This window comes from Carassius auratus, chromosome 50 (genome assembly GCF_003368295.1).
Source record: "Carassius auratus strain Wakin chromosome 50, ASM336829v1, whole genome shotgun sequence".
NCBI lineage: Eukaryota > Metazoa > Chordata > Actinopteri > Cypriniformes > Cyprinidae > Carassius > Carassius auratus.
In genome coordinates this window covers 8,283,440-8,297,710 of record NC_039292.1, presented here as the reverse complement: position 1 = coordinate 8,297,710, position 14,271 = coordinate 8,283,440, and the positions used below count along the sequence as shown (strand labels likewise).

At 36.4% G+C, this 14,271-nt stretch overlaps 2 protein-coding genes across 5 annotated transcripts in view; one reads left to right on the top strand and one right to left on the bottom strand.

Moving 5' to 3' along the window:
* The window catches only part of LOC113066852 (protein-methionine sulfoxide oxidase mical2b-like), a 43,804-nt gene extending 36,330 nt beyond the window's left edge, over window positions 1-7,474 (bottom strand). For 3 of the 4 annotated variants that reach the window (XM_026238918.1, XM_026238922.1, XM_026238921.1), the window contains exon 1: window positions 6,711-6,874. The gene's annotated coding sequence lies outside the window, so the exon portion shown is untranslated. Of the gene's footprint in view, window positions 1-6,710; window positions 6,875-7,347 lie in introns of those variants that run through there. The other variant, XM_026238919.1, reaches the window with a different exon arrangement.
* Window positions 7,475-8,388: 914 nt separating this feature from the next.
* On the top strand, window positions 8,389-13,857 carry LOC113066851 (dickkopf-related protein 3-like). Its single transcript, XM_026238917.1, has 7 exons — window positions 8,389-8,697; window positions 9,329-9,454; window positions 9,616-9,696; window positions 11,666-11,758; window positions 12,306-12,450; window positions 13,051-13,201; window positions 13,546-13,857. The coding sequence occupies exons 1-7, from the start codon at window positions 8,494-8,496 to the stop codon at window positions 13,601-13,603; spliced, it is 858 nt and encodes a 285-aa protein (XP_026094702.1). The 5' UTR covers window positions 8,389-8,493; the 3' UTR covers window positions 13,604-13,857.
* The last annotated feature ends 414 nt before the right edge of the window (window positions 13,858-14,271 follow it).

Genomic DNA, 14,271 nt, shown 5'->3' with positions numbered 1-14,271 from the left:
GAGTGGTGGTGATAAAATCAACACAATACAGCAAACAACAATTATTGACATTAAATTGTTTAAAATTGATCAGAGAAAACCAATTTAGACAAGTGAGTTTTAAGACATGATTTAAAAGTAGTCAGTCACTTTCTCGTATAGATTGTGGAAGAGAATTCCAGAGATTAGGAGCAGCACAACTAAATGCCCTAGACCCCATATAGTGGCTAAACGAGCAGAAGGTACAACAAGGGAAACAGATGAAGAAGATCTGAGAGTACATTTCTGGACGTAAATATGAAGCTAATCAGAGATATTGTGGTGCACAATTATGAAGAGCTTTGAAAGTGAGAAGTAAAATCTTATGATCTACTCGATATTTAACAGGAGGCCAGTGAAGATGGTAGAGAACTGGAGTGATATGCTCAGTGGAGGAGGTTCTAGTAATTATATGGGCAGCTGAATTCTGGACCAACTGAAGAGTGTGAAGGAGTTTGTTAGGTAGCCCAAAGAGAAGAGAGTTAGAGTAATCAATGCGTGAAGTAACTCGATCATGTACAAGAACAGCTGTGGAATTTAGGGGTCATTTGATAAAACCCACAATAAAAACAGTAATCCTGTAACATATTACTACAATTCAAAATAACTTTTCCATTTGTATACACACACACACACACTGGTGCATCTCAAATTAGAATGTTGTGGAAAAGTTAATTTATTTCAGTAATTCAACTCAAATTGTGAAACTTGTGTAGTTAAAGTCTTTGGTTCTTTTAACTGTGATGATTTTGGCTCACATTTAACAAAAACCAACCAATTCAATCTCAACAAATAAGAATATGGTGCCAATCAGCTAATCAACTCAAAACACCTGCAAAGGTTTCCTGAGCCTCCAAAATGGTCTCTCAGTTTGGTTCACTAGGTTTCACGATAATGGGGAAGACTGCTGATCTGACAGTTGTCCAGAAGACAATCATTGACACCCTTCACAAGGAGGGCAAGCCACAAACATTCATTGGCAAATAAGCTGGCTGTTCACAGAGTGCTCAAGCATGTTAACAGAAAGTTGAGTGGAAGGAGAAAGCCAACCGAGAGAACCGCAGCTTATGAGGATTGTCAAGCAAAATTGATTCAAGAATATGAGTGAACTTCACAAGAAATGGACAGAGGCTGGGGTCAAGGCATTAAGAGCCACCACACACAGACGTGTCAAGGAATTTGCTGAACCACAGACAACATCAGATGTGTCTTACATGGGCAAAGGAGAAGAAAGACTGGACTGTTGCCCAGTGGTCCAAAGTCCTCTTTTCTGATGAGAGTAAGTTTTGTATTTCATTTTTGAAACCAAGGTCCTACAGTCTGGAGGAAGGGTGAAGAAGTTCATAGCCCAAGTTGCTTGAAGTTTCCACAGTCTGTGATGATTTGGGGTGCAATGTCATCTGCTGGTGTTGATGCATTGTGTTTTTTGAAAACCAAAGTCACTGCACCCGTTTACCAAGACATTTTGGAGCACTTCAAGCTTCCTCCTGCTGACCAGATTTTGAAGATGCTGATTTCATTTTCCAGCAGGATTTGGCACCTGCCCACACTGCCAAAAGCACCAAAAGTTGGTTAAATGACCACAGTGTTGGTGTGCTTGTGAGAGAATCTACATGGTATTGTCAAGAGGAAAATGAGAAACAAGAGACCAAAAAATGCAGATGAGCTGAAGACCACTGTTAAAGAAACCTGGGTTTCCATACCACCTCAGCAGTGCCACAAACTGATCACCTCCATGCCACGCTTAATTGAGGCAGTAATTAAAGCAAAATGAGCCCCTACCAAGTACTGAGTGCATGTGCAGTAAATGAACATACTTTCTAGAGGGCCAACAATTCACTAAACATTTTTTTTAATTGGTCTTATGATTTAATTGGTAGTATTCTAATTAGTTGAGATGAAGTGAATTGGTGAGTTTTTGTTAAATTTGAGCCAAAATCATCCCAATTAAAAAGAACCAAAGGCTTAAACAGACTTAAAGTCTGTTTGCATTAAAATTTAATTACTTAGTTGAATTACTGAAATAAATTAACTCTTCCATGACATTATAATTTATTGAGATGCACCTGTATACACACACACACACATACATAGGAACATACATACATGCACACATTATACACACACACAAGCAGTCATTCATGTTTGTAGGGAAAGTAAACCCTACTGAGTCAATATGGATTAGTAGTTTACAGCCTGAAGTAAAAGACTATTACAGAACAGGCAAACAAAAGTAACCAGAGAGCAATGCTGCTGCCTTGGAGAGTTTGGTTACACCTGTTCAGGTGACGTTGGTAAATGTTAGCCAGCTGACCTATAAGACACAAGCATATTGCGTAGCTGATACAAATACAGGACAGAGAAAGCTTTTTTTTTTTGGACACATACAGTATATTTGGTAATGTTATAACACATAATGGTATAACACAATTGAAATTAGGGATTCAAAATATATGATATTATATTATTATATTATTTTAAATATAGCTCTTAACTGACAAGTTATTATCATAACGAAACATCTAGAAAGAAAGAAAAAAAATGCAGTAGCAAAATCAGCTATTTTCCTGAGAATGATATACAATCACTCTTGTTCCAACAAATTCTGCAAAGCCGCAAAACGGCACAACTTATCATTCATTAGGGCATAATGAAGGGGAAGATATAGGTCAAACCCATAATGAGTTCTCTAGAGTAATGTCTTTGGTAGAGATTTGGTCAAGTGAACTGGGCAACACCCATGAGTAACCAGGAATCCCTATCAAAGTCATCAAAATCAACGGCAGGCCTACAACTCCCATTAGATATAACCGCTATATACTGCGTCAAAACAAACATTTGCAAAGAATGCACTCTGAAGCATTTACTTGAAAATTTCAGAGGAAACATCATGGATGAACAAGATCTGAATAATTGGGTAAGATGATGCATCATCCAAAAGCAGCTTGTTGCACATTATTAAATCTAGCCATACTGCTGTATTAATGTTATGAATTTCTGTCTTAAAAAAATAAATAACAAAAGGTAATTGACTTTTTCATTATTACTACTCCATACCGAACAAATTTCTCATGACTGCTGATTGCGCAACTTTACATCTCACAATTCCAGCTTCGTTTCTTGTAACTGCAAATTTGTTTCTCGGAATTGCGAATCATGACTTCTGTGATAAATCCTTCAACGTTACTTTTTATATGACTATATATTTATTAGAAAATATTCTACAACAATGAATGCCTGTTCACACCAATGATGATAACCATAACAATAATTATAAAGTTTTCAAAATCATTCTAGTTCTGATGGAATAAGTCCACACCTCAATTACTTTGATAACAACACAGAGGAATCACTTTCAAAATGTTTTTTTTTTTTTTTAGCTGATGATTAAAACACTGACAGCCAATCAGAATCTATCCTGCTTTAAAAGACAACAAAACTGAAGCATGGGTTTAGAAAAAACAGAACGTTTATCGTTCTTGATGTTAACAGGCTTTTACTTTTATTTTTCCCTCTGAGGCAGACATAGACGTCCATATAACATAGAGAATCATTTGGGTGGTTCCTGCTCAGAATAGACGCATCTCAAGTTTCAAGTTCTACCATGTTGAGATCTATAGCCGTGCAGTAATGTACAACAGGTTCAAAGCCTCGACAGTAGGCTAATGAAGTCCTGGGGTACATAATCCTTCTTTTAAAACGGAGTCTTCTTTCCATAGATATGACTTTTTAAAAACTCTTTTGAGCATCCTCTGAGATTCCATCAGATACTGTACACTGCAGACATCAAGATTTCTGGCAGCATCTTTAACTGTCTGATCCAACTGTGTGGATGATATCATCCCTATGATAACAAACCAACAACTTTCCACTTCCTCTAACATTCTCTAACCTACTGGGAACAGAAGGAAGGATTATAAAGGAAACATGGAGGAGGAATTTAAAGACTTTGAACGTGACGCCGCTCCAGACAAGCATTTCAAATGTCAACACACCCAATCGGTTTCAACTCAAAAAAGTTTGTTTACTCTGGAAAAGTCTTTCCGTTAAACTACAACAGGATGACCAACTGTAAACCATGTATTCACTGGAATGAACACATTTAGGCAAACTCTAGTCTCATACACTGCCATTTCACAAATGGAAAACTGTTAGTAACATTTACAATGACATGCCAAACTACATATCCTGAGGTAAATAAAGTCAACTGGGTATTAATATAAACGGTTCAACACTTTAAGTATCAATCCTCTCAAGATATCAAATGTCACCTTGAAGCAACTCAATAAATACAGGTGTCCAGATGCTCTTCTCAGCTGGGTTATGAAAAACCACAAACCACTTTGAGAAGCATTATTGCTTCCACTTGAGCCAGCTGGAGTCTGATCATCCAGCCAGTAGGGTTGTTTTATTGTGAACGGCCCTGCCTTCACCTTAAGCAAATCAGTGTTGCAAATTGGAGGGAATGTGAAACCGAATCCAACAGAAGAATATATGCAATTCCATAAAAAAAAAACTGTATTTTACTGAAACTGCCATATTGTGATATACTACCCATATGAAACACAGGAGGGCATCATGGCCATTTTTAATTGAATTTCCACGAGTTTTATATTATCTTCAAAAATTCCAAAATCCTGGGAATGAACTAAAGCTCAGAGGAGCAGCCCACAGCATGTGTGTTGGCCCTTTGGCTGGTCATTTTTTTGGTCCACCACCTCATGAACTTCTCTGCAACTTCATCATTTACAAATGTGACTTCATTTCTCACAATATTGACTTCACTGATGAGAACTGTAACTTTCTAACAATTGCAATTTTATTTTGGACAACTGCAACTTTATTACTCACAGCTGCAATTCTATATTTCACAATTCTGTCTGTTCCTCACATTGTTTATTTCTCAGATTTAAAAAAAATAACAAAAAACTTTATTCCTCATTATCGTAACTTTATCTCACAACTGCTACCTAATTTCTCACAAATGCGACTTGATCATATTCATATCTTTAATATTATCTCTCAATTGTGACTCTCACAACTGCAACTTTATTTCTGACAATTGTGACTCATTTTGCAACTTTTTTCACAATTTCAACTTTATTTCTCAAAATCGTGTCTATTTCTCCCATTTGCTTTTTTATTTCTCACATTCACTGGTTTGCACTATCTGCCATGTGCCTTGCAAGGCTTTATTTAACTTTATTTTTATTATACGTCTTTTTTTACATGCCCTTATTGTATAGTTGTATCTTATATTTTATATTTGATCTAGATTTTTAGGCTCTACTATAAGAGTTATCTGTATGCACAAGGGTCTGAGAGTAACACAATTTCAATTCTCTGTATGTGTGTACTGTACATGTGGAAGAATTGACAATAAAGCAGACTTGACTTGATTCTCTACTTTATTTCTCACATTTGCTTCATTTCCCACATTTACATGTTTTGTCCCATTTTCTAAATTTCTTACATTTGCAACTTATCTGTGCATTTCTCTGTCTTTCTCTTTGCTCACAATGGCCCTTATAAGTCAAAGGCATATTCCAGTAAGAGCAGACTGTGTAACATGACTGTTTTAACCTATAGGCAGCAGAGGGACAACAACACATCCAAAAGCTATCATAAACAACCACATGATTAATCTGTAAGCAAGACAATACAGATCAAGAAAAAAGCTAACATCTAATGGTGCATTTCACAAAATGCATTATTAAAGCCCATATACAAACTTCAGTAGCACTGCTGGAAATTTAGGATATAGACCCGGCTTACAAAATAAGACCAAATATTTACCTGTGTAAGTCATTACACGTGTTCATTACAAAATACAGAAGAAACATCTGCTGAGTAAATAAAGCAAGTGATTCATCAACCGAGACACAATTGATGCCAGTCTGAGCCTGTTGATCTCTATAGTCTGAGCAATTCACACTAACAATGAGTAATCCTGGACAACATGGAGAAAATAACAGTCCAGTCTGACCAAAACTATACACATCACAGAAGTAAGGAAACTTCCAAAAGAAACACCATCACCACCATTGGAAAATGCTTAATGGTCAAAACATCTTTATCAACATATTCACACCAGTCAACTGTTTACCTAAAAAACAGCCCTAACAAGGGACCAAATCTGGTCTCTTGAGAGACTTTCCGGGAAAATCTTTTTTGTTAACCAAGTTTTTGAGCATTCTGGCAGGTTTCTAGAAAGTGGACCATCTTGGACCAGCAACACATAGCTTAAAGTGGTCCTTCAGATGGATTTCCCAATAGTGAATGTTGTCAGTTTAGCCAATGACTTTATCAGACAACAGATAATATTACAAACATCATGCTTTCGTGCTGTATTGGCATTATCTAAGAGATAAACTACAAACCAAACCCAGAGAGCTGACAAGCACTCCAAATACTGCAGTAAATTATTTACACCATCCTTGAAACTAACCCGGCTAAGATGTAATCTAACACCTGAGTGGACATCCAATACAAACTTGCCATTATTTGTTTGTTAATTCATTACTGTAATACATACCGAACGCATTTATTTGTTTTAACATTACACAGTTATTTTCATACATGTAATCTGTGTGTCAACAGTGTAGCCTATTCTGTCAACGCAGCGCGTGCCCAATATACCGCGTCACTTTAAATTTCCCTGACACGCGCTCAAATGAGAACAGCAAACTTACTTTTTCCGCTGTAATGTGACTTTCAGCAAAATCTCTTTGACCAGTAGTCGATATTATCCATATAGCGTATCTGAGTTCTAATGTTTGTCACGCACAACATCTCATGATTCCTTTCACTCGTTTGTCAATATCAGTCTCGCTCGCGACTCACTGGCTCTTTATGCGCCCTTATTTTAGAGGCGGCGCTTCTCATGACGACAAATGGGAAGTTCAGATAAACTTATGAGGCATATCCGATTGTTATTTTTTTTTTTAGCAGTCGTCTGCACTTCATTCTCAAGTGTCTTGAATGGTTCGGTTTAGGAAAGCTGTCATGTAAAAATGCTTTACACATTAAAACATAAGAAACTACAGACGTTCCAGGTTTTTACAATTTTGTGTTGCGAAATATTCATTAATAGCTTAGGACAAATCTAAATATTCATCTGGGAATCATATTCAAAATAGTTTTTCTGTCCATTACACAACACAAAACTATGCATGCATTTGGAATATTACCCATTTTTTTATATTCCCCCAAAACGCATGAATTATCGAGCCCTACAGCCATTTGTCCCCCCATCAACAATATGCTACTCTAGTAGACAACATAGCGTTTGAGTCTAGATAAATATGATAATCGTGCATTTTGTCTTACCTACAACTGAAGAATAGCTGTGTGTGCACAAGCAGCACTGTTTAATCACACACACATGCTGGCAGGTGTTTGATTAGGACAGGCAGCGAATGAGTGGAGAACGAGATGTACTCTGTCGCCATCTTCTGGATTATTAAAGCATGTGCACATACTCCATGCTCATTGAAAGGCTGAAGTGCAATGAGATGTGTTCGCGAGTCTATCCTTATAAAGTCTATGGGTCTATAGCCTACCCAACAAACACAGAACGTTCCCCTAACCTTCCCATTAGGTTAGTTTTGGGAATCAAATAAGAACGTTCTAGGGACCAAAAGTTGTTAGCTGGGTATGGAACAAAACAGACTATTTCATGTTAAAACAAGGAGCTGTAAAAATCGATTTGGACTGATAGCCCAGCTGTGACTACGCAGCAACTTATAAAATTGGGCACCCTGATCTAAAATAACTGCTTTTTAGTTTAATATATTTTAAAATGTAATTTATTCCTGTTATGGGAAAGCTGAATTTTCAGCAGCCGTTACTTTACCAGTGTCACATGATCCTTCAGAAATCATGAATAGTTTTTATCAAACAGTTTTTGCTGCTTATTATTTTTGTGGATTATTTTTTCAGGATTCTTTTATGGATTGAAATAAAGTTTATTGAACAGCATTTCTCTGAAATAGCAAAGGGATTTATAATTTTACAAATTATTTTGTAACTTTTGATCATTAATGCATTAATATTATTAATCTTATTATTATTATTATTATTATTATTATTATATTATTATTATTTTTTTCTTAAGTAAATCACGGGTTCTATAAAAAATATTAACCAGTAATAAATAAAGCCCCAGGATTTTGTGACACTGAAGACTGGGGCAATGGCTGCTGAATCGTGTAATGAAAGCCATCACATCAATTATATTCTAAAATATTAAAATAAAAAACACAGTTGCTTTTGTCGAGCTAGCATAGCTCTACTTTTTATTTGTTTCCATGATTTTTAAAAGCCAGTGCGCTGTCGCTTTAATAATTTGAACCATCAGAAGCCAAAACCTTTCCGGTCTTTTCTTCCCCCTCACAAATTTCCAAATAATCCACATCCCAGGCACGGACAGGGTCTGTGATTCCCGCCAGGGGTGACTAGGCTAAGCACAGAACGATGCTGAAATTTGTGATATTATCCCTTTGCGCGTGGTTTGTGGTGGGCAGCTCAGTTCACACTCACAGAGGGGCACACCTGGACATCACCGATGCCCTGGAGGAGCATCTGGCGCAGGGACAAACCACTTTAAACGAGATGTTCAGGGAAGTGGAAAAACTGATGGAGGACACGCAGCAAAAACTAGAGGAGGCTGTTCACCAGGTATGACTAGATCAAAAAACAATCCTAGTAGATTAACATGTGAATTTCGTTTTGCGCCATGCTGCTTCGAGTGTACTGGATGATTATCGCTGACGGATTCGTAAACGAATTGTTCTTTTGAGTCGAATCTTTTCATTGGATCTTTTTAAACCGGTTCATCTGAGCGAACCGAGTCAACAGGTATGGTTTTTAATAAATAACAAATGTTTTAAAATGTGCAAAATGTTTACCGATGTAGATTAATTTTAGTAGTGTTCAGCGGAATTTTAAGTATATTTTGCTTGAGTTCGAGTTTATTGCTAAAACAAACTACATTTACATTTAGTCATTTAGCAGACGCCTTTATCCAAAGCGACGCACAAATGAGGACAATGGAAGCAGTCAAAATCAACAAAAGAGCAAAAACTTTACCGTGGAACATACAATTTCAACAAATAGCATTATTAACACAATTTATTCGAACACACACACACGTTATATGTAATGCCACCGAGTCGTTTTTGAACTGATTCTTTGAAATGAGCCGATTCGCTAAAATCAATCGTAATTTTTATATCCGATTTTGCAACATGTAGTTTAGAATCACAATCAAAACATTCACATAAGTTACTATGAATCTTATTTGAATCAGATGGAGAATGAGTCTTCAAAATCGTTGCTACATGGACGCAACTTTCCAGACAGTTTTCACAATGAAACTACGACAGTGATCAAGGTTGGAAATCGGACTGTTCAGCTGATAGAGAGAATCGACAAGGTATTTCTTACTTATTCTACTCCGTTTATTGGCTTGTACTGGATCTGATTTAGCTTTTTATATACACTATATTGCATTAACAGAATTGCCCTGTCTTTATATGTCTTCGTGCCTTTGTATATTGCTATGTCTTGTATAACTAACGCCTGGTTTTCCTCTAGGAAACAGATGATAAAACTGGAAAGACTAATTTTTCCAGAACTCTCATTCAGAACACTGAACGTTGGAATGAAGTAGATCACGTGAGTCTATCTCTCATTTATAACTTTAATATCTATCACTTTAAGTTGTCGTATGTAGGCTAATCTAATTTCTGAAAAGTGGTCTGGATTGTTAAACGGATATCAAACGTTCAGTGGACATCCTGGTAAGTAAACATCGGTCTGGGTGCATTGGTCACTCTGGGCAGCGCTATGAACCCTGCAGTGAGTTTGTCGTCAACTAGGCAACATGGTTAAATTTAAATAATATATATATATATATATATATGTATTTAGCACATGCTTTAATCCAAAGCGACTTACAGTGCATTCAGGCACATGCGTTCCCTGGGAATCGAACCCACAACCTTGCTCTGCTAATGCGAGTTTATTTATTAAAACCAACATGGATTTTCCACTTCACCAGTCATCAAACTAAAATCCTCTGTTTTCTTGGGAAACACGTGGCACATCATTACGGAGACTTTTCTAAACAGAGGGTCCTAAGTGTGATGTTTTTACTTCCAGTTCTTTTGAATTACAGTCTAACTCTGTCGAACAGCTTTTCATTGAAATAAATAATATCTACTGCATTATATCTTATTCCAGAGTAAAAACATTACATGTATGGTCATTATGCATTTCCACAACAGTTTAACAGGCGGCAGTGTCATTAGAGGCTCTTTGGCCAGACAGTCTCCTGGCTCCATGACAATAAATGGTGAAATTAGAACAGCTGGAAAAAATGCATGGTAATTGGTGCAATGGGAATGTGTGGTGGAGAGTTAGTGCCAGAGGCAGCACTTAGTGGTTTCTCTCTCGGCTTGCACAGCGGCAAATGTGAGCTCACAGTTAAAAGATAAGCATTATATGTTAGGGATAAAAATATAAAACCATTCATTATTGCAAAATGTATCCCATAAATTAACAGTAAATAGATTATTACATGTAATACAAGACATGTAACCAAGTGGAATCAATTTATATATATATCTACATCCTAAAATTCAATTGATCAGTACTGACTCTTTTTATTTCTGTTTATTTTCGTTAATTTAAATGTGTGCAGCCTTTGTCGGCTGTAGCCTTCCGTTTGAGAGACTCCCATAGATAAGCTTTGTTGAACTGAAAATGGAATTCCCTTGATGGAATTCCCAATGCCTCGGAATCGATTCCAGCCCTAGCCGTAACTCTGAGGTGAAGGGTGTAGCTTGGCTCTGATGTTGACTGCTGATTGGTTGTTCGCTGTTACAGCTCTCACAGGAGTCAAGTACTGAGATGGATTTCTGCACCTCCACTTCTGTAAATGTGGAATTAATTATGACGCCGATGTCGACGTTTGTCTCCTGTTTGCACCACAGGCCACTTCTCTATTCTTCATCCAGTTTGTTTGTAAATATTTTCAGCACAGTGGAAATGTTCAACATATTACGTCTTATTTCCCACCTTTTCCTTAAGTCACAAAATGTTTCTGATAAACATTATAATGAGGAGGATGTTCCAGGCAACCAAAATTTGGTTTCCAGTTACTTTAGTCCCCAACTGAATTTCTATCTGGGAGGCGAAACACTTCATTGGAATTTCCTGACCTAAAGTCCAAAACAAAACTTGCTATTATAGTATTTTCTTTTCTTTAAGCAACCTACAGCATTGTCTCCAAACTATAGTTAAGACACACTGCTGTAGGTTGCTTAAAGAAAAAGTTCCCCCAAAATAGAAAAAAAGGAAAACATTATCATGTACTCACCCTCATGTCGTTCCAGACCTCCATGACTGACATTCTTTCGTGTAACCCAGTTGAAGACATTTAGCTGAATGTCCACGCTGCTCTTTTCTATATAGTGAAAGTGAATGGTGACTGAACGATGTGCTCTATGTTATGAGTTATGATGTCATATCCTCAACCAGCAGGGTTTATTGAATTAATAGGGATCCTTGGGATGTTTGCTCAACTGTAAGTGTAATAACAGTGTTTCTGTAATATATGTCAGGTTCATTCTTGTTCATTCAGGAGTGCATGATTGATGAGGACTGTGGGGACGGCAGCTTCTGCCTGTATGAAATCATCACCTCCAAATGTGTCCTGTGCCAGACAACTAATATGGTCTGTGCTCATTTTGTTCACTACATCCATCCATCCAGATATGTTATATGTATTAATTCCATGTATATTCCATGTAAATTACATCTGAAAATTTTGTATATATATATAAAATTTTAAAAAGTAAAGTTTTTATATTTTATGGATTTATAATTGTATTTATATTGTAATTTGTAAAATATTGTGTATATATTGATTGTTTAAAATCGTTTAGATTAGAATCTATTAATGTGTAAATTATATACATTATATATGTAAATATATACTTATATTTTGAATATATATATATATATAAAAATATTTTCATTTAATTTTTATATAATTATATTTTTAGTCTATATATGAGTATATATGAGTGTATATATAATTATTGCTATTTTATATGCTATTTAAATGTGTGTTGTTTAAAAGTTATTATATATATATTATTATATAATTATTGAATTATATTTAAATTTTATATAGTTTTTCTTTTGTGCATAGTGTATATTGAATTGTTAAATTGCTAATGTTTAATGGTAAATTCCTTTTCTGCTTCTTGAATTGTCAGGAGTGCACGAAGGACGTGGAGTGTTGTGGAGATCAGCTGTGTGTGTGGGGTGTTTGTTCTCAGAACAGAACTCAAGGACAGTCTGGAACAATCTGTCAGTACCAGAGCGACTGCAGTCCTCAACACTGCTGCGCCTTTCACAAAGGTTCGTAAATCTTTGTTTAGATTACCATAGTTTTACAACTCAAATAATTCATGATTTTTATGATAGATGTCCGTGTTAAAAAGTCTGAGACGATGATATAACTAATCCTATAAATATAATGCATCTTAAAAGTAGCAAAAAAAGGCATAAGTGAATGTTTTAAGTTTCAAATAACCAAAATACGTTTTTGTTTTGTTTTAATAAAAAAATCAGCCCTTGAGACATAGAAGTGCCTGTATAAACAGCCATGTTAGATATCAGTATGCAGTTAGTTATGCAGTAAAACATCTGAAAAATATCCAGTTTCACTGGGCCTCCCAGTCCAGATTTCCCTTCAAAGTACTAAATAATTGTTTCCTTGGATTTAGAATTGCACTCCTCGCCCACTCGGTTCACAACGTTCCTCAGTTTTCTTAGCATTCCCAGATACACTTTAATCATTTGCAAGATAAAAACCAACATTTGCTGTGGTTTTGATATATCACTACATTTCCTGTTCATCTAATCCTAATCTCCTTCCTTTCTGCTGTACCTCTCCGTAGTCTCTGTCTCTCCCACCCTCCTCTTTTTAATGTTTCTTTGTTTTTTTTTCCTCTCCAGCCCTGCTCTTCCCCGTGTGCCGCCCCAAGCCACAGGAAGGCCAGGGTTGCCACAGTCACCCCAATCAGCTGATGGATCTGTTACTGTGGGACGAGGAGGGGCCGCGGGAGCACTGCCCCTGTGCTGCAGGCCTGCACTGCCAGCCTCTCAAGTGAGACAGCTTCTTCACAAATATTCCTTGCAAAGGTCTAGCTTATGTGTTACAGCTAAAGTAGTTTGGCATGAAAACAATGATGTTTGCATAGACGACTGTGCTTTTTATAACTGTAATCTAGCCACCCAGTCAGATTGCAGCTTGCTGGTAAGACAAAGATCTAGGTATTTTAGTCTGCAGCATGAATCAGATATGAACTATGGTCACCAAGAAATTCTCTCTCTATCTCTATATATAATACAGCTCTCTCTCTCTCTCTATATATATATATAGTACTGCATATCTATTTAATATTTTTCAGAGAACAAAAAGACTCAAATTCATCTGTTTTATGTTACAGGTAATAAATCATTGTGTGTGGATGAGAGGAACACTTCTGGTGAAGGAAATGCGGACTGATCGCTCCCAAACAAACTGAACATTAAACAGTGTTGTAATTTGACTCTATTTGTAACATCAAAGTGCCTTTGTCCTCCTAATTCAATAGGAGTAGATTTAATTTATACCTTTTTTTTGTGTGTAATTTGTGTGCTACTATGTAATATGGAATTACAAATGTTTTAAATAGTATTTTGATAAGACAATGACAATGTCCTGAATATGTGGACCTAGCTGGGCATTATATTCCTTCCAAATAAATATGATTTATGAGACTTTTTTTTTCCTGACTTCTGAACTTATTTTGAAAATCAAATGTTTAAAAGCAAACATTACAGCTGCAGTCCATAACTTTGACGCTCTAGTCTAGCGGTTAATAAACAGAACAGCATTCGTCTTGCGGAGAACATTGTAGCCGGAGCTACTTCTCTCGGTTTAAGTCAATGAATCACGCAGGTACTGTGCTACTCCGCAGCGGCACCTCCCGAGCCAGTCTGAAATAGTCCGGATATAAAGAGTTATTATAGGTGTACTGGATTGATTCAGGAAAATGAATTCATGGTCTATTCTCTAGATATATATTTTCTTAATTTTGAACACAAAAAAGTTGACTGCAGCTTTAAATTGCTTGTTGAAATGTGAACAGCAGATGGCAGTATTGAATTGTGGTAGATATGGATGAGGCAAGC